The sequence below is a fragment of the Sceloporus occidentalis genome, unplaced genomic scaffold, assembly GCF_023333645.1.
Source record: "Sceloporus occidentalis isolate IW3139 unplaced genomic scaffold, rSceOcc1.0.p SCAF_5, whole genome shotgun sequence".
In the NCBI taxonomy this organism is placed as follows: Eukaryota; Metazoa; Chordata; class Lepidosauria; order Squamata; family Phrynosomatidae; genus Sceloporus; species Sceloporus occidentalis.
This window is the reverse complement of record NW_028316985.1, coordinates 36,641,059-36,661,889: the sequence shown is the minus strand read 5'-3', so window position 1 is coordinate 36,661,889 and position 20,831 is coordinate 36,641,059. Positions and strand designations below refer to the sequence as shown.

At 40.8% G+C, this 20,831-nt stretch overlaps 1 protein-coding gene across 9 annotated transcripts in view; it reads right to left on the bottom strand.

Annotated features, from left to right (window-relative positions):
- TNRC6B (trinucleotide repeat containing adaptor 6B) overlaps nt 1-20,831 on the bottom strand; it is a 154,280-nt gene that overhangs the window by 131,965 nt on the left and 1,484 nt on the right. For 2 of the 9 annotated variants that reach the window (XM_089523662.1, XM_089523663.1), the window contains exons 2-4: nt 13,698-13,770; nt 12,551-12,610; nt 10,110-10,195 (exon numbers count right to left, since the gene is read on the bottom strand). In XM_089523662.1, coding sequence (XP_089379788.1) covers nt 10,110-10,195; nt 12,551-12,610; nt 13,698-13,770 — 219 coding nt within the window. Of the gene's footprint in view, nt 1-10,109; nt 10,196-12,550; nt 12,611-13,697; nt 13,771-14,873; nt 14,893-20,831 lie in introns of those variants that run through there. The other 7 variants (XM_089523665.1, XM_089523666.1, XM_089523670.1 and 4 more) reach the window with 5 other exon arrangements.

Genomic DNA, 20,831 nt, shown 5'->3' with positions numbered 1-20,831 from the left:
TACTGACAGGGCCCCAGCTCTGACACCCATCTGGCAGAGGGAATGGCTGTGAGAAAGATGACCTTGAGGGAGAGGTGTTTGAGGAAGGCCTCCCGAAGGGACTTGATCGGCCCAACCGTCAGAGCCTTTAAGACCGTGTTCACATCCCAAGATGGAAAACGATGTCTGGTGGGCAGGCCCTGTTGGAAAACTCCCCTCAACAGCCTCTTAATGTGAGGATGGCTGCCATTCTAGCTGCTCTCGTATGGAGCAGAAGCGACGTGATGGCAGACACCTGCCTTATAACCATGTTGGGTCAAGTCCCTTCTTAATGTCATCTTGGATGGACTGTAGCAGGTCAGCCACTGAAAACCTGAAGCAGTTGATGAGAACTTGCCTAAGCAGTGGATTATGTGATCAATCAGAATAGAACCTGATCTAATCTGGACCTATGGCAGCTTCCAGCCTATCACTGATCACCTTGTCAACTGGTTATAGCAATGAAGGTGATATTAAGGTGATTTCATTTGTAGTAATTAAGACTTACCACTCTGAAAGAGGAATGTTAATGTCTGACCTCCAATTAAAATTTCAAAATGTGCAGTTCTTTACTGGAACATCTGTGAACCTGTGTAAGATAAGACTAATATGAGATGTTTTTACCAAAGATCCTCAATGTATGTAAGCATTAGAGGTCTGCTGAGTGACCAGAGGCCTTCTCCTTGCTTGTTACCCTGTTTATTAGCATTTAAATGAATCTGTATTGTTAAAGCTTATGCTCTTAATGAGAAGTGCTATGGCTGAATAACAGTTTGCATAAAGGAGGTAGAACCATGTACTCATCTTATGTCTTAGGCTGTTCCAGCTAAGGCAAAAAGGCTGTGGCCCTAATGGAGACAGAGATGGATGCCCATGAGGAAGGAAGAAAAATCATCATGTTGGCTTATGGCTAGCCCCTTCCCTTGTTGAATTGGTTTCCAGGCATCTTCTCTGGCCTGGAAAAAGGAGAGTGGGTGAGCAGAAACAGCACAACTCAAACTTCCTGGGCTAACAGTAGTAAAATGACCAGTATCTCTTGTAAATCGGAGCCCCTAGACCTGTTGCTATGGGGGGGCTCTCCCCTCCTTTATTTGCCCCATCAAGGGAGGCTGCCTGGGCAGTAGCTTCTTCCAGGCACTGAGGAAACTGCTCCTGGGTTAGCAGTGACTGAAGACCATTGCTAATCATGGGTAGATAGCTGTATATGGCCTGTAGTGTAGCCCTGATATTCACAGGGCATTTTGTTTTATTTATGTTTGAGACAGCCCCAACTTCAAGCTGGGGTTTAGAAGCTTAGCCCTTTTAATCTCAGGCAGGCTTTATAGTAACCTGGCTGCATTATAGAAAATGGCTTGGTCCTCAGCTCCCTTCCAACTTGCATAAGTAGCTGGGAAGGGCAGAGGGGCTGCTGTGGGACATGGCTCTACATTTACCTGAGGCACGTCTGTGTGCTGACAAGGATAATCTCTGATGGAAAGGAGAGGGCCGCTGCCATAGTTTGGGGCAGCCAAACACAATTGGGAGTGAAGGGAACTCTCCACCCATGATATCCACAAGTGGCTTCCCCCTTTTTATTGTTGTCATTTTTGGGAAGGGAACACAGGAGGATTTGTATCCATGTGCTCTCTCATAGAATTCTTGGGTTGGAAGAGACCCCAAGGGCCATCCAGTCCAACCCCATTCTGCCCTGCAGGAACTCTCAATCAAAGCATACCTGATAGATGGCCCTCCAACCCCTGTTTAGAAGTGGGTGGCAGAGGCCATGCTCTCTCTGGGGAGGACATGAAGCCATTTTGTGCTTTTTTGTGGGATGCTCTGTGGCAGCCAAAAAGGACCATTTTAGAGTTGGAAGCTTCAGTTCCTGCTGGGCCAAGTCCAGCTTCCTTTACAGCCATGCGGCTGTACCACATGGAGGAGGAGTCCTCTGCCTTACACACCATCTCATTATAAGAATTCAAAAGGAAAGTGCAGGAGCCCTGGCAACACCCCCATGCGTTTCCCAGTCTGCAAAAGGATCCCCCACACCTATGGGGTCCTGGGTGCCATAGATGGGAAGGAAGGGGGAGACCAAGGGTTTATGCCCCCATCTGCCCTCCTGGCAGAGTCCCAAACCTTATGCTAGGCATAGTGCCTGCAATGGCCCTGGCAGAGGCCTCATGGCAATGCCTGCCCTGAGAGAGGACATTAGATCTGGCAAAGGCTATTTGATGGCTGGAGAGAGAGGGCCCCTGGTTCTCACCCTTCTCCTGTGTCTTCTGGCTGGCTTGCCTCTCTGACCTTGGCCCTGTTTCAGGCTGTGCAGAGGTGATGCAGAGAAATCTCTTGCCATGGCTTTTGGCTGGCCTGTCCTCTGAACTCTGGCCGCAAATGGGCTGAGCAGACGCTGAGAAGTGAAGTTTCCATAACTTCTGGCCAGTTTCCTCACTGATCCCTGGCCTTAAACAGGCTGGGCACAGGTGATGCAGAGAAATCCTTTGCCATGGCTTTTGGCTGGCCTGTCCTCTGAACTCAGGCCACAATGGGCTGAGCAGAGATGCTGAGAAGGGAAGTTTCCATGACTTCTGGCCAGTTTCCTCACTGATCCCTGGCCTTAAGCAGGCTGGGCAGAGGTGATGTGGAGAAACAGAGATATGGAGGGGATACCCCTCATCATCTGTTCCCACGGCTCCCATGTGCTGCAATGCTGTTGCAGAAATCTCCTGTGCTCCCACCATGATAGGAGGCAGCTCTGGAGGAGGGGGAGAGTCATTGGCAAAGCCAAGACCTTTCTCCAATCCTGGGAGCCCTTGCCATATTAAGTCCTTCTTCATGCTCCCAAGGCAGCAAGAGAAACGAAGAGAAAAAAAGGACTGAAGTGGCAGTAGTGAAGAAGGTGCAGAGGAACAGCAAACACATCCCAATGGGTCTCTCTCTGAAGCCAGCTCCTTCTGTTGAGCTGGCAGACCCTGAGCTAGGGAAGCCTGAGCTAAAGATGACCCTTAGCCAGTGCTCTTGGGGTCCTCTGCCATAGCCACCACCAAGGAAGGGGGGAAAGGCAGGAGAGAGGAGAAGAAGGGAAGGCCAAGAGAACTCTCAAACCGCTTTCGAGAAAGGAAAAACCTTGCTGGCTCGAAGAGACACATCCTGCTAGGAGCATCGGCAGGAACAAGACTGAGGCTCAGGGGGGCTAGCTCCTCCCTATATAGGGGCTGGTCTTTTGTTTATTGTCCCTGCCTACAGGAGCAAATAGGAGGAGCTAAACCCAGATTACAGGAGGACAGGACCCTCTCTGCTGGGAAATAAACTGTTAAGAAGATAAAGTCATGATATCACAATTGTTCAGTGTGATTAAGAAACAATTTCTATAACAAATAGCAACAATTACCCCCAAAAAGCTCACAGGCACTCTTCTGTAAGGCACAAATCCATTTTCAAATGTTAGAATCACAGAATCATAGAGTTGGAAGAGAGACCACAAGGGTCATCGAGTCCAACCCCCTGCCATGCAGGAATTCACAATCAAAGCATCCCCGACAGATGGCCATCCAGCCTCTATTTAAAGACATCTAAGGAAGGAGACTCCACTACACTTCGAGGAAGTTTGTTCCACTGTCGAACAGCCCTTACGGTCAGGAAGTTCCTCCTAACATTGAGGTGGAATCTCTTTTCCTGCAGTTTGTATCCATTGTTCTGAGCCACTATAAAGTATTTGCATATGGTCAATGCCAATAAAGTATCCGATATTAACTTCAGCCATACAGTTTGCTTCTCATCTGTGGCAAACAGCAACTAATTTTGAACAAAAAATTGGACAAATATTTATAATGCTATATATTGTCTCATGTTTTAGATTGTATGCCACTTGGCCGGTTTTTATTCTCCCCCCCCCCTTATTTCATTTGTACTTTAGTATGTAAAGCACTGTGCAAATTTTATAGCACTCTATAAATAAATGTAAATAATTTACTTTTGGGGGGAAATCAATTATAAATTATAAATACCATAAACAAGTTGGTAGCCCTCTTGGAGGAGAAAGTACAGCAGCTGGAGTCCAGAGTAGCTGCACTTCGGCATATTAGGGAGCAAGAGGATTTCCTGGACACAACGGAACTAACCATCTTGGATGAGTACCATGCAGAGGAAGTTGCTGGGGCGGAGAAGGTCAATTCACATACACAGGAGGCAGACGGCTGGAGGAATGTCACACAGAGAAGTAGGCCAACAAGGGATTGTTCTGGGAGCTTGCAGCTAGAGAATCGATTCGAAGCTCTTTCCCTTATCAAGGAGGACAAGGTAGAACAGCATGGACAGACTTCAGGGACAGAGCAGGGAAGCCTGAGAGTTCCACCAGAGGGAACAGTCGCTGCTAAGCCTCGGTGCAGGCATGTGGTCGTAGTGGGGGACTCCTTGCTGAGGGATACAGAAGCAGTGATTTGTAGGCCTGACTGTGGTGGAAATTCCTTGTTGAAATAAAAAGCCATAGAAACATGGAGTCGCTTTGGTTAAAGGAAAATAGGTTTTTAAAATAGAGGCTTGGAGTTTAGAAAAAAAATTAGAGCAAAGGAGTAAAAAGAGCATCATGACCCGTAAGAAGCTGGCACCAACAGAATTAGACATAATATACACAATTTAAGATAAGGATACATTGTTGATGTTCAGAAGCAAGGTTAGGAGGAAAGCTACTAAATTCCTAAAGGAGGGGGTAAGGAGTGATGATGCGGTTTTAATGTATGCATGTATTTCTGTTCTGATTGTAAGAATTCTGTATGTTTAAATTGTAATTAGCCAATCAGGTGTATTGAAGAAGTTTCTTTGTCTTCAATAATATAAAAAGAGCCATTTTGTCTTGTTCGGGATCTCAGCTTTTTGGAACTTGAATTCCACTGAGTTTAATGTTTTCCTTTGTCGACAATTGGAAATAAACTTACGGATTTTAAATTTACTAGGTCCTCTTGCCAATTCTTTGCTCTGTCAGTCCTAGATCTTTAAGTTTCCTGAAATTTCTGTTACATGACAAGATGTCTCGAGAGATGTGTTGTCTCCCCGGGGCAAAGATCTGTGATGTGACAGAGAGGCTGACAAGACTGGTCAAGCCTACTGACCATTACCCCTTCCTTTTGGTCCATGTGGGAACCAATGATACTGCAAGACACAGACTTCAGAATATCAGAAGGGATTACGAGGCTCTTGGTAAGAAGCTGAAAGAAATGGATGCACAAGTTGTCATCTCGTCTGTTCTGCCAGTCGAAAGGCACAGTCCAGGAAGGGAGAGGAAAATAGTGGATGTGAACAACTGGCTCTGCAGATGGTGCCGCCGAAAAAGATTTGGATTCTTCGATCATCGGCTGCGGTTCCATAAGGAGGGACTTCTTGCAACGGTTGGGTTGCATCTCACACCAGTTGGAAGAAATGTTTTTGCCAACAGTCTCAAGAATTTGATCAGGAGGGCTTTAAACTGAGTTTCGTGGGGGAGGGAGACAATATTAAGGAAGGCAAAAGGGCTGGAGAAAATAGTCAAACTGACAGAGGAAACAAGACAAATAGTGCAAGGACCCAACAGTGGGCGGCAAAAAAAATTGCACAGGCAGCAAATAAAGAGGACCCTTGGTCTGCGATGTCTCTACACTAATGCACAGAGAATGGGAAATAAGCAAGATGAACTCGAACTCCTAGTACAACAAAGCAAATACAGTTGGCCCTTCTTATACACGGATTTTTTATACATGGATTCAAGCATACACAGTTTGAAAAGGTTCCAAAAAATATAAATTTCAAATATCAAACCTTGATTTTCCATTTTTTATAAGGAACACCATTTTGCTATGTCATTATATTTCATGGGACTTGAGCATACACGGATTTTGTTATACACTGGGGATTTTGGAACCAAACCCCAGCATATAACAAGGGTCCACTGCATGATATAATAGGCATCACTGAAATCTGGTGGGATGAGTCTCATGATTGGAATGTAGAAATAGAGGGGTATAACCTTTTTAATAGAAATAGGCCAAACAGGAAAGGAGGAGGAATAGCCTTATATGTCAGAGATATTTACACCAGTGAAGAGATCTAGGACATCAATCATGGAAGGCAGGTGGAGAGCATGTGGATAAAAATTAAAGGGGAGGGAAACAACAAGGATGTGATTGTGGGAGTCTACTACAGACCCCCCAGTCAGATGGAGGAATTGGATGATGCCTTTCTAGAACAGATGACTACACACTCAGAAAAGAGAGATGTAGTTGTGATGGGTGACTTCAACTATCCTGATATATGCTAGAATTCAAACTCGGCCAAATCCTCAAAGTTTAGCAAATTCCTCACTTGCCTCGAAGACAATTTCACTGTCCAAAAGGTGGAAGAGGCAACAAGGGGGCAAGCTATTTTAGATCTGATCCTAACCAACAAGGATGACTTGGTTAATGGGGTGCAAGTGGTGGGATCATTAGGTGGAAGTGACTATGTTCTCCTGGAGTTTGTTATACAGTGGAAAGGAGAAGCCAGACATAGTCAGACACGCATTCTTGACTTCAGGAGAGCGGATTTCAGTAAACTTAGAGAAGTATTGAGGGTGATCTCATGGTCAGAAATACTAAAAGAGAAGGGAATTCAAGACGGATGGGAGTTTCTCAAAAGAGAGATACTGAAGGCACAATTTCAAACAGTTCCAGTGAGAAAGAAAAATGGGAGGTGTCTCAAGAAACCAGGATGGATGACTAAGGAATTTTCAACTGAGCTAAGTTTTAAATGGAACATGTATAAGAAATGGAAAAACAGAGACATCACCAAGGAGGAGTTCAAACAAATAGCTAACCTGTGTAGGGGTAAAGTCAGAAAAGCTAAAGCGTAGAATGAACTCAGGCTTGCTAGAGAGGTTAAAGACAATAAAAAGGGCTTTTTGGATATGTCCGCAGCAAAAGGAAGAAGGAAATGATAGGGCCACTTTGTGCAGAAGATGGCAAAATGCTAACAGGGGACAGAGAAAAGGCAGAATTACTCAACACCTTCTTTGCCTCAGTCTTGTCAGAAAAGGAAATGGGTGCTCAACCTGAGGATAATGGAGCTGAGGACAGAATAGGGGAATTTCAGCACAGAATAAGTAAAGAGATGGTACAGGAATATCTTGTTAATTTAAATGAATTTAAGTCTCCAGGACCAGATGAACTCCATCCAAGGGTATTAAAAGAATTGGCAAATGTAATATCGGAGCCATTGGCAATAATCTTTGAAAACTCCTGGAGAACAGGAGAAATCCCAGCAGACTGGAGGAGGGCAAACGTCGTTCCCATCTTCAAAAAGGGGGAAAAAAGAGGATCCCAACAATTATCGTTCAGTTACTCTGACATCAATACCAGGAACGATTCTAGAGCAGATCATTAAACAGAGGGTCTGAGAACATCTAGAAAGCAATGCCATAATCACAAAAAGTCAACATGGGTTTCAGAGAAACAAGTCGTGCCAGACAAATCTGATCTCTTTCCTTGATAAAATTACCAGCTTGGTAGATGAAAGGAATGCTGTGGATATAGTATATCTTGATTTCAATAAGGCCTTTGACAAGGTTTCCCATGACATTCTTGCAAACAAACTTGTAAAATGTGGGTTAGACAAGGTAATTGTTACATGGATTTGTAACTCCCACAGTTTTGAACAATGGTTCCTTTTCATCCTGGAGAGAAGTGACCAGTGGGGTCCCAGTGTTATTCAACATCTTTATCAATGACTTGGATGACAGAATTAGGGGCATACTCATCAAATCTGCAGATGACACCAAATTAGGAGGAATAGCTAATACCCCAGAGGACAGGATCGAAATTCAAAATGACCTGAATAGACTAGAAAGCTGGGCCAAAGCTAACAAAATGAAATTCAACACAGAGAAATGTAAGGTACTGCACTTAGGGTGGAGAAACGAAATGCACAGATATAGAATGGGGGAGACCTGGCTGAACAAGACTACATGTGAAAGGGATCTAGGAGTCCAAGTAGACCACAAGTTGAACATAAGTCAACAGTGTGATGTAAGCTACAGGAAAAGAGATTCCACCTCAACATTAGGAGGAACTTCCTGACAGTAAGTGCTGTTTGACAGTGGAACAAATTCCCTCGGAGTGTAGTGGAGTCTCTTTCCTTGGAGGTCTTTAAACAGAGGCTGGATGGCCATTTGTCAGGGATGCTTTGATTTCGATTTCCTGCATGGCAAGGAGTTGGACTGGATGGCCCTTGTGGTCTCTTCCAACTCTATGATTCTATGATTCTAGACTACAAGTTGAACATGAGTCCAACAGTGTGATGCGGCAGCTAAGAAGGCCAATGCAATTTTAGGCTGCATCAATAGAAGTATAGTCTCTAGATCAAGAGAAGTAATAGTGCCACTATATTCTGCTTTGGTCAGGCCCCACCTGGAATATTGTGTCCAGTTCTGGGCACCACAATTCAAAAAGGACATTGAGAAACTGGAGCGTGTCCAAAGGAGGGAAACTAAAATGGTGAAGGGTCTGGAAATCATGTCCTATGAGGAACGACTTAGGGAGCTGGGGATGTTTAGCCTGGAGAAAAGAAGGTTAAGAGGTGATATGATAGCCCTGTTTAAATATTTGAAAGGATGTCATATTGAGGAGGGAGCAAGCTTGTTTTCTGCTGCTCCAGGGATGCTTTGAGAGTTCCTGCATGGCAGGGGGTTGGACTGGATGGCCTTTGTGGTCTCTTCCAACTCTATGATTCTATGATTCTAAGTTGTATATATGTGAACTATTAGCACAACAGTATGCTTGCCAAGATGGATAAACAATATTACAACAAGTGCAATAACATTATTCAGTAATCTAGACATTAATCCTTTGAAAAATAAATGCAGATCTCACTCCTTCTGGCTTGAACATTGCCACTGTCACACACTCCTGGATTTTCAGGGCAGGGAAATAAGTCACTTCTACAATGACAGTTGGCCAAAGAGTGGAAAAGCAGGAGTAAGCAGAAAAAGGACTGATGTTTCATGTAAAAATAATTTGCAAGCAAGAGTGCAGGTTAAGCATCAGTATACAGTGCCATGTGAATGTAGAGTAGATTTAAGATCAGTTCACCACCGCAATACAATGTCATTCTAAAATGGATGGTTTAAGCAGAACACAAATGTATGCATCTATTATGAAGAAACAAGATAAGGTTACAAATTAAAGAGTACTAGCAGTATAAGTGAACCAGACCAAAACTTTCCAATGAGTCCCTGTTCCATAGAAACCCATGCTGAAATGCAAATCTATTAATGATTTCTTAAAAACTACCCTACGTGAAATATGCAGTATTTTGAAAATAACTTTTATTTTTCTTATGCAAACTTAAAGGATTTCAGATTTTTAAAGCTAGTCTTGCAAGTTGATCCACTGAAATCCCTGACTGAAACAATGCCTAGTTACATGCCCTTGCATCAATTGGGCAAAATCAACAAGGAGCCCAGTAGCACCTTAAATACTAATAAGTGGACTACACTCCGCACCACCAGACACATCTGATTAAGATGGTAATAACCCATGAAAGGAGATGATGTAATAAATTTGATCATCTTCAAGGTGCCAACAAACTGTTAATTTTGTTGCAACAGACTGATATGACTGTCCCTTTAGGAAATAATCCGCAGCACAAACCTATGTCAACTCAGAAGTAAGTCTCACTGAGTTCAATGAGATGTAATCTCATGGAATGGTATATAATTGCAGCCTACATAATAAATGAAGGAGAAAAAACTAAACTTCAGCTTCCAAAAGCCTTTTCTTAAATTTCTAGATGGCAATTTTCTTGTTGGAAACAAGAAGATGACAAATTAGAGCCGTACTGTAAATGTGAATATTTATCATCAAAAGACAGGTGAGAAAGCTTCTCCAAGACATATGCTAATATCCAGGCAAAGGCAGCATTCTCATAATAACTGCCACATCATTTAATTTTGTTAATATTAGCACAGAGTGGAAAACTGGCCTTCTTGTAAAAATTTCATCTTTATCAATGTCAGAACTATCTTGAAAAACCTCTTATGTTTCAAATCAATACATGAACAGTAATCAACATGCATGTTAACATTTATCCTAGCCTTATTCTTTCATTTCACTGACCTTGGAACCGCTTTCCTCCAAAACTTCTCCCTCATCAGTTTGCATGGGAACAAGATCTGTGCAAAACTCTGCTGAAATATGAAGTTCTGCAAAAACAGGGGGGGGGGGAGGGGGGAGATAAGGGCAGGAAAACATATGGAAAAATTAGTTTGGAATCAGAGTTTATGAGTCATATCACACCATGTAAATAAATATGGCATGGGAGGTTTACAGCAAGAATAGAATAGAGAATTAGAATACAGTTGGCCCTTCTTATACACGGATTTTTTATATGCGGATTCAAGCATACACGGTTTGAAAATGTTAAAAAAAGTATAAATTTATAATATCAAAGCTTGATTTTCCATTTTTATAAAGGACACCATTTTGCCATGTAATTATATTTAATGGCACTTGAGCATACACGGATTTTGTTATACACGGGGGATCTTGGAACCAAACCCCAGCGTATAACAAGGGTCCACTGTATCCAAGTTTGACTAATCAATGGCCATTGGTTTTAACATCAATAGCTAGTACAGCTACAGACCTTCAACTTCATCTTATATAGCAGAAACTGCTCTTTTGGGTACATTGGTTACCACAACATCTATTCAAGAAAGTGCTTGCTAAATCAGCAGAGTGATGGAGACATAATACAGCTAATACCTCCTTAACATAACTGTTTTAGAACTCTCCCACAGTAGTTACGTTTTGGGAGGAAGTAAGCACAAGTAAATTTGGTTTTAGAATGTTCCTTGATATTTAGAGATGTGCATGGTTTTTAAAAATTATTTATCTGTTTCTTGGAAATTAACAAATGGCCAACAGAAGTGGATTTTTCATGTAGTGCTGACAGCTAAAAGATTAATACTTCATTACTGGAAAAATCATTTTTCTCCATCTGTGATCTAATGGATAGAAGATCAAACAACACCTGCAAGACTCATGTATAGATTCATGTATAGACAAAATTTACAAATGGACTTATATGTGGACATTTGATCAGCTTTTATAAACTTACAACTAACATAGTCATTTTTCCTCCTTTTGTTATTTCTCCTCCTATTCCCCCTGCTTTGTTATACTGTTGTCTGCAACTGAGATTTCTTTTGAATATAAATAACTTTTAAATTTAAAAAACAAAACAAAACAGTTATAAATACTAACATACTTATTTAACTACTGAAAGTATACGCACTATAAAAGATTGGTTCAAAGAAGTACTTCACCCTACATTTAAAAATTCAGTTCATGATGAGAGACAATCAGAAAGTATTACAAGAATCCCAATCACAAAAAATATGGTAGGAGGAAAAGAGAGAATGGGATAGAAAGAATGATATGCAGATGTATACATGCTAAGAATTTTAAGGCAGAAGCGAGCCTTGTAGAAAGGTTAACTCACTCTGCTGTACATTTTAAAATCTTCCAGTTAAATTTCAGAACTGTTGTGTCAGGATAGGAATGATGTATGTATGTATGTATGTGTGTGTGTGTAATAATTCATCAAATCTATTATTACAAAACATTAATGTTTGTTCTCATAAGGACTCTGAACTCTATTTCTATAGAAGAGTGTGCATGCTTTCAAGTTGCACGCTGACTTATGGCAACCCCATGAATTTCATAGGGTTTTCTTTAGGCAAGGAATACAGATAATAAGGTATTAATCCCAAAAACCTATGACTTGAAATAAGTGTCTTAAAAGGTACAAAATAATTCTTGAACAAGTTCAAGAATTGAGCAACTCCATAATTTCAAACAAAACAGTTACAAAATAGTTACTTGAATGTTTCTTATTGCAGAAACAGTAAGTTCCTAACAAAATACTTCTGTGCACCTACTGTACAGACACAAGAACATCCAGATCTTGTAGAATGGATAACTGAACAGAATAAAAAACGTCTCAATGCATTTTGGTAGCATGCACAGAAATATTTATTTGCTTATTGATTATGATTCCAATAGAAGTCCTTTCAGCTTTTGAGGTGGTCAAACTGTAGTTTAGCTAGCAATAGTAGAGGTGCCCCTCAGGTACAGAATCAGCAAAGAAGGCCAAAGAATGCACATCTAATGGTGGAAGAGGAAAGTAGAAAGAGCCTGGCTTCTATAGTGTGTGGAAACTGCATTGGACCCATGTTTAGTCTCCAGTGATATACTGAGATGCAGGCAAAAATGCCTGTGCATCATAGATTTTAAAGGTTATTCACCACAAATAACTAACAAGCTCATTCATGTAAATCAAATATATGAAAGGATGCACAGCACATTATTTTGGGGGAGCAACAAAGTGAAGCAGAGAGACTCTGTTCTTCCTTCTTTTTGCAGTTAAAGCAAGCAACATTGTAAGCAAAATACTCAAATAGCTAACTTCAACCTTCAAAAAGACCATGAAACATGAGGTAATTTGATATCCCATAAAACTACACATTGATGTTATAAGGAGGCAACTAACTTACTGTTTATGGTAACTGTCTGTTCTTTAGGGATAGTGCATACTGGGAAGACAATTACAAAATCTGAAATGACATTGCCAACCTTAGAATTACTGCACAAGATTTTCATCTGTGGAAATAAACTTATATACCCAAACTAGGAGTCATGAGATGTTTTAGACTGTAACATCATTTACAACCACTTGCCATGGTATCTGGAATTGATGGGAGTTGCACAGCACCACATATTTGTAGACATTACTCTAGAGAATAGGGAACTCCAGTGACACCAGTATTGATCCCCAGCTTGTATGCATCCAGTTACCGGACCATGCTATATATAGAGATTTCTTGGTAATCAGCAAGATAATTAGGAGTTTGGATTATTGCATCATTGAATAAATGTCAAGATAATAGAATTAAGTGAATATATAAGCAACACGTATATAGTATATCAATGATTCCCAAACTTTAGTTTGTCAGATGTTTTGGACTTCAGCTCCAAGAATCCAAGACCACTGGCCTAGATACTTGAGGTTCTGGGAGCTGAAGTCCAAAACATCTTGAGGACCAGAGTTGGGGAATCGCTGAAATATACTATATGTCAGATGGGATAATACCTTTCAGCATAACTCTTTTAGACCATCTATGTGCACCAATTTTCCTAGTAACAAAATGCTAAGCATAGACATCAATCCTCCCTACATTTTCCTCATTACATCAATCAATGTATGTTTAATCTCTCTAGGCATCTCATCCCTTTACTGAATACAGTCTTCCCTCCACATTTGCAGTTTTGACTTTTGCAGATTTTATTATTCATGGATTTGGTTAATTTGATCTCTCTAAGAATCTCTATGTCCTCCAGCACAACTCTATGGTCAAAGTCTGCCAGATGTCATGTTGGAGGACTTAGAAATTCCTAGAAATAGTAATTCTCTAGACATTTGTAGGTACTCTGATGCAATTCTATGTCAATTTACTGCAGATTTTGACCACAGAGTTACACTGGAGGACCTAGAGATTCCCAGAGGTGCTCTCTCAGGTTATCTGTGGTTTTTCCATTTTCAGGGAGTTCCTTTGCCTCTAACCCCAGCAAATGTGGAGGGTTTACTGTATACTTTTCTCTTTCCCTATTCAGGTAGTGTGTCTGTATTTTAACAGAAATTACCTTGACAGCTTCTCAGGGCTGCTGAAGCCCGAAAAGGTCCGTCCTGGCTACATTCAGTGCAAAAGTCAAACCACTGTAAAAGAAAAAAAAATACAATTCAGAATTCATCATGACACAGCATATATTAAAAAAAACATAACAAGTGAAAATTTGAAGCTAGAAAAGCCTAAGAAATAAGGTAACAGAAGTAATCAGGCATGTCTATGTTTACAATTCATACTCTCATGCTTGTCAAAAGCCCAAAATACCACAGAAACAATCCAGTTTGAAACTACTTTAACTGCCCCGAATCAATGCTAGGAAATTCTGGGAACTGTTGTTTTGTGAGATATTTAGCCTTCTCTGTCAGAGAGCTCTGGTGCCACAGACAACAAATAACAAACTACAATTTCCAGAATTCCATAGCATTGAGCCAGGGCAGTTAAAGCAGTCTCAAACTGGATTGTTTCTGTGGTGTGTTTTGGACTTTTGACAGGCATGAGAGTATGGGTTGTGTGTGTTTTGGACCAAAGGCTACAGCAATTTTTTACATGAATAAAAGTATGATTGTACTGACAATCCACAGAAACACTGCATTCAAAAACTCTCAATATTATTTGTTGTATTTCCACATTAGAATAAGTGCCTAAAATACTGTAGCTGTTCAAATCAGATAGCTCCTCATACTGGAGTACTAAATTATATCACACAGCACCTAAAGTATTGAAAGCAAAAATCCATGGTGGCATCAACTAACACACAATTCAGCAGCATTACATGAATGAAAAACATTAAATTTAAGTTTTTGTTGCTCTTCCAAATGTTGACATACATTAAGCTTCCTAAGGAAACCTGAAACTGAAACTAGACTGTCCAAATAAAGCAAAATATGCAATCCACAAATTAATGGACCATTCAGAGCAGTGTTCCAGACTTGTGAACACACATTTGTACAGAGGAACATGTCAATTAAGAGGACTGGAAGAATCAGTGTACTTCAGTAACTACAACATAAAACATCCATGCCAATGAGTTACTTCCACCGCCTCCCACACCAATGAGTCTGCTGGTCATTCCTGATAAGCATCTCAGATTATTTCTCTACCTGCTAAGTCTTTTGTGGATTTAATATTGTATTTCAAAGAACACAGGTGTTTGTTTAATAGACAAAAAGTATCCCTATTAACAGAGACTTACTGTGTCATCTTTATGATCTTTTTGGCACCAAGTAACTTCTTCCGAGGCCTTTTAAATAAGGGCTGGCATTCTGTTCAGTAACTATAATGGTGTATGTCTGCCTTATACAGTGTGCCTTTAGCATACATGCCCTTGCCATACACAGTTTTAAGCTTACATGAACGGCGAGGGACAAAATAGCACATGTGCCACCGCCACATACACACTGCGCACGTGTGCACCGGCATTCAACTCAATAGGACTCCAGCATATGTGAAAGTTGCCTTACCTGGGGGGCCAGAACAGATCCCCAATGTATGGCAAGGGTAGACTGTACCATCAAAACTCATTTTTATGGTTGTTTTGCATGCAACAACCAAAAGTACCCCCAAAAAACCTACCTTTTAGCAATCCAATCATCTCCCCCCATCCATTTCCATCTTGACAGGGAGCACATAAATAAGTGGAGATGTGTCCAACTGTGTTCTTCTGTGACAGGTTTCAGCAACACCTGTCGAAGTGCATTCATTTATGGGAAGGGAGGTGGACAAGTCTCCACTCATCCCCCTCCCCCACAACACGGAAATGGTCATGCTGGGCAAAGGGAGTGTGCTTCTGAAAATATAGGTTTGGAGTGGTAGCACTGGAAGACATAACCATATCTCTGTAGCTATGTCTCCCAATGCAGAATCTTGGCCAAAATTGTCAACCACCTTTAAAATTCTGTGTTTTAAGTCGGGGGGGGGGGGTTTGTAGCCATGTCACTCCATTGCAAAAAACAACAACCAAAGTCTTTGTTAAAAATAATACATTTCATCTGGCCATAACCTTTCATGGTTATAAAGTTTAGCAATCTTTAACGTGCCACAAGACTTATGTCTGAATAATATATATTGTTTCACACAGTACTGTAAAAAGTAGCTTTGTGATTTGGTGGCTTTACAAATACAACAATTGTTTAGAAAGAGACTTTAAATAGTTTTGAACTAAGAACTCCACAGAAAGTAATTTGACACCAAGAGATAATACACAAAGTTTACTGTAAAGCCCAATCAAAAGTGTATTGTAAAGCCCACCAATTATTCACTAGTTTACATTTTTTGTAAGACCACAATATGGAAGTTATCCAACCAATGTTAAATTAAGTATGTCAGAAAATAGCTTTCAAAATTCTCTTTTCAATATAAGCCATTAAGTGAGATATTTCTGGATGAAATTTTTATAGAATCAGGCGGAGATCACACTGCAGAAAAGTTTTCTTAAAACTGATAGTATATATGTATATAAGTAGATAGATTAGGATAATAACTGTATATCTGAGATTATAGTAGAATTGGATGGTATTTTTATTGATGATAAAACAAGAGCTGGAGAAGTTAATTATTAAGTAGAGAGATGGAAATGAAAATACTTATGGAAGGCTGTTAAATGTAATAGAAGATAAGTTTAGAAACAAAAGTTGTGTGTGTGTGTGCATGAGTACATGTATAATAGATTTAGAAAATTAAGTATTTTCTTTTTCTTTTATGTTTCGCTACTAAGGTATGTCATTAAATATCGTTTGCTTGTCTAATTATCTTTTTATTTATATGCATTATGTCTTAGTACTGTTATGTTAAAAGGATGTACCGGTACTATGGTCAACACTAGTCAATGTTTGAGAGACAGCGTAGTGTAGCGGTTTGAGTACTGGACTACAACTCTGGAGACCAGGGTTTGAATACCTGATCAGCCATGGAAGCCATGGGTGACCATGGGCAAGTCACACTCTCTCAGAATCAGAGAAAGGCAAAAGCAACCCCCTCTGAATAAATCTTGTCAAGAAAACACCATGACAGGATCACCGTAAGTTGGAAACAATGTGAAGGCAAACAACAATAACAGCCACCAATGTTTAACTTATATCTTGGTTAAAAGAAAATCTGGATAGCATTAACTGCTATGAATTATCCCTCATGCAAAATACCACCCCTATGTAAGGCTTAGTCCTATTCTTTTCCACTACGAACAGACAGACATCACATTTCTATCAGTCAATACTTTTCTCATGGTAGTTCATGAATGAGATACACTCATAAAAAGAATACTGTTCTTAGAAGCACAGAATAAGAACACTGTTAAATCAAAAATACTTGTTAGTTATCACACTGTGTTGTATTTGTAAAGCCAACAAATCACAGAACTACTGTTTATATAAGAGTGCTGTATGAAATACACACACTTCAACAGCCATGGCAACATCCTGTGGAGTTTTGTGGTTGAGGGAGACTCAAGAACTCTCTGGCTGAAAACTCTGGCGGGATACAGACCGCCGCTTTGCGGCGGTCTCCCACCGGCGCCATTTGCTCCGCGAGGGAGCCGCAGCAGCCAAACCGCGCAGCTCCCGCGCGGAGCAAAAAAGAAGCTCCATTTCGGAGCTTCTTTTTGCGGCGCCTTTATGACGTCGTGAGGCGCCTGGCGCGGACTCGCGACGTCATAGGCGCGCGACACGTCTGGACGCTATGCGTCCAGTACGTAAACATGGCGGCCCCCATGTGGAAGGGGCGCCGCCATGTTGTACGTATTCTATACGTACTAGGGTTAGGGGGGTGCGGAAGCACCGCCCCTTCCTAACCCTAGTACGTATAGAAGACGTACTATATGGCGGTTTGTATCCCGCCCCTAAGTGCTTCTGCCTAAACTTCAAATCCCATTTGATGTAGCCATAGCAGTTAAAGTGGAATAATACTACTATAACCATGTGATGTGGTAAGGCCCCAAGTTTACGCTGCTTGGCCATACAATTCTGCTCTAACTTTTATGGACCTGTGGAGAAAGTTTTTAATATATGATGGGAGCAAAAAGGGCATACTAAGAACATCTCCATATGTGCTAAGAACTAGGTAGTCAACTTGTAGAGGATACAAGAAAAACTACCATATGACTAAACACAACTTTTTCCAATGGTAGCTAAGTGAAGAACAGACTTGGAGATCTGGAAGACTTAACCAAGCCTTTTATTTAGTTATGGAATATGAAACTAAACAAGTGTGAACACTCCGTTCTGAAGTAATAAAATGCAGGAGATAATCTGTCATGCCATGAACAAATTGTAGCCTCCGGTTTGATTTAAAATATATTGCTATAATAAAGCCTTGAGCGACAAACACATGAATACTGCAACAATTTTAGCAGTTGTCCTAGTGCTTGTTTATGAAAAGTGCTCTTAGAAGCAGCAGTTAACAATGAGTCTCCATCAAACATACCATGAGTCCATTTTTAAAAAATGTTCCTCATGGTGAGAAATGTCAGAGTTAGCTGGGAAGAAGAGCAGAAACAGATACTGATCTCAGCTAGCTTATAGTTTACTGATATTGTTTACTGGCAAAAAACGAATGAAACCTGAATAAGCCCATGATGGCTTTATTTTGCTATATTAAGGAACTTACAATCACTATGACATTCAGCATTCAAAAACGTTCACAGTAATAAGAATTTAATGTCACAGTTTAGAAGTGGAAAAAACAGCCTATACCAGTGATGGTGAACCTATGGCACCCGTGCCAGAGGTGGCACTCAGAGCCCTCTCTGTGGGCACATGTCCTGTCACCCCAGCACAGAGTTTGCCAGAGTTTGTTACTAGAAAGCCAGAGGGACAGGGCACTTTGCAATATATAAGTGGGTTTTGGATTGCAGTTTGGGCACTCAGCCTCTAAAAGGTTTGCCATCACTGGCCTATACATTATGCGTTTATAGAACACTGATGATACTTTTAATGAAGAGTAACATCCGGAAACCACTTACAAAGTGAAAAGTTGGATGGCAGGCACAAATCCTATGGTAAAGAAAGTCACACCAATACTTTCACTATGTTCAAGCAAAATCATATTCAGTGTCACTGACGAACATTCACACTCACAACAGAAAAATGAGAAGTGACTATCTTAGAAAAGTACAGTGGACCCTTGTTATACGCTGGGGTTTGGTTCCAAGATCCCCCATGTATAACAAAATCCGTGTATGCTCAAGTCCCATTAAGTATAATGACATAGCAAAATGGTGTCCCTAATAAAAAATGGAACATCAAGGTAAATGTATACTTTTTTGGAACATTTTCAAACCGTGTATGCTTGAATTCGTGTATAAAAAATCCGTGTATAATAAGGGCCGACTGTATTCATAGCTATCGTATCAATAATAAATTTTATCTTAGGATCCCTCCAAGGGCATGGACCATCACATTCTCTTGGTGAAATTCCTAAAGCTAAACAAGTAAAGCTAAACAAGGCACTTTCTTCTTTTAACACTACTTCAAAGTATTACTATAGCTGACAATTTTATTTATTAAAATTAAAAACATATCTAAATCACACAGCTCATAAAAAGCCACCTGAACATCATGAACACCCAAACAAAGCTTAATACAAATAATTACCAACACATAAATCTACCCTACATTTCTCAGATTCCGTTCTACGCTTCCAAAAATGAGAAAATTACAGTGTTGTTTTTGAAAGACACATGCTTTTTTTAAATCCTCTACAAAAGCAACTGACCCTTGCCTAAAAAGCCCTATGAAATTCGTGGGATCACCATAAGTCAACAGGCAACCTGAAGGCACATAAACACACACACTCTTAACCTTCCAGTATATATCAAGCAACTGCATCTGGATTATGATCTACAGTATTCAGGAGGCAACATGAACAGAAACAGGAGGAGGAACTCATAAGTTGCAGTCTCTTTTATACCAGCTAGTACAGATGGTCTGCTGCCAGAAACATTTTGTTCTCCTCATGATACTTAAGTAACCCACATCACACTAAACTGTTTCCTAGACTTAATGGCTCCTTTTCTTGTCATACAAATATACAACTACTAGTGCAAGTTTAGCATACTACATTTAAATAAATCCATGGATTATTTCCCTCAGACAAAAGGTACTGTCTTCAACATTTTGAGTGAGGGGATGCCAACTCTAATCTGTGGCAAGAGCTTCCAATCTTATTATGTAACATTCAGAGAGAGAGAAAGAAAGAAAGAGAGTTGCTCTTAGGCAGTCCCCACTCTCCAGGGATTAATCTGGACTGTAGAAATAATGACGTTTGACACCACTTTAACCTCCAGGGTGCCATCCTACAGAATCCTGGGATTTGTAGTTTGATGAGCCACTACCACTCTTTGGCAGAGAAGTCTACAGGCTTTGTAGAACTACACGTCCCATGACTCCACAGGACAGAGCTATGGAACTTAAAGGGGTGCCAAACTGCATTATTTCTACAGTGTAGATGCACCCCTTGTGGGCTAGACAGTCCTGCAGATTGGGACACAAGGAGGGGGGAGGAGAAGAGAAAGATGCAAGCAGATGTTTCCATTTATTTATACCCTTCAGGATCATTTTTCATGTTGCATTTCAAAGGGGACTGCTAGAACCTGCGCTGCTATAAATAAGACTTTACACCAGAGGCTTCTTAGCTGTCCTCAGCATCGGTTCCCGCTCTTGACTGACTGCACCACAGAACCAGAGTCTAAAAGTTGTTTTTTTCCTGGGGGGGGGGGGGAAGGGTAAGAGAGTCAAAACAGAGAGGAGGCTCCAAGCAGCAGTGGTCTGACCTCTTCTGCAGAGCAAAGGCCCCCCACGCTTCCAGGACTCTCACCCTCCACCTCTTCTGACCTGACTCTTTGGTGGGTGACTGAAGCCTATAATTAGCTCCATGGGGAGGAAACCCTTAGGCAACAGTGTGTGTTTAAACACTTTCAGTCTTTTTAAAACTGTATTTTATTCTTTTAAAGAGTGATCTGTTTTAATATCATAATAATGTAATTCTATTTTAATGCATCACTTTTGTATGCTCTTAATTGTGTGTGTTGTGTGCCTTGAAGTCGTTTTGGACTTACAGTGATCCCAAGGTGAATCTATTGCAGGGTTTCCTTGCCAAGTTTCTTCATTGGGGGCAGGGCTGCCATTGCTATCCTCTGAGGCTGTGTGACTTGCTTAAG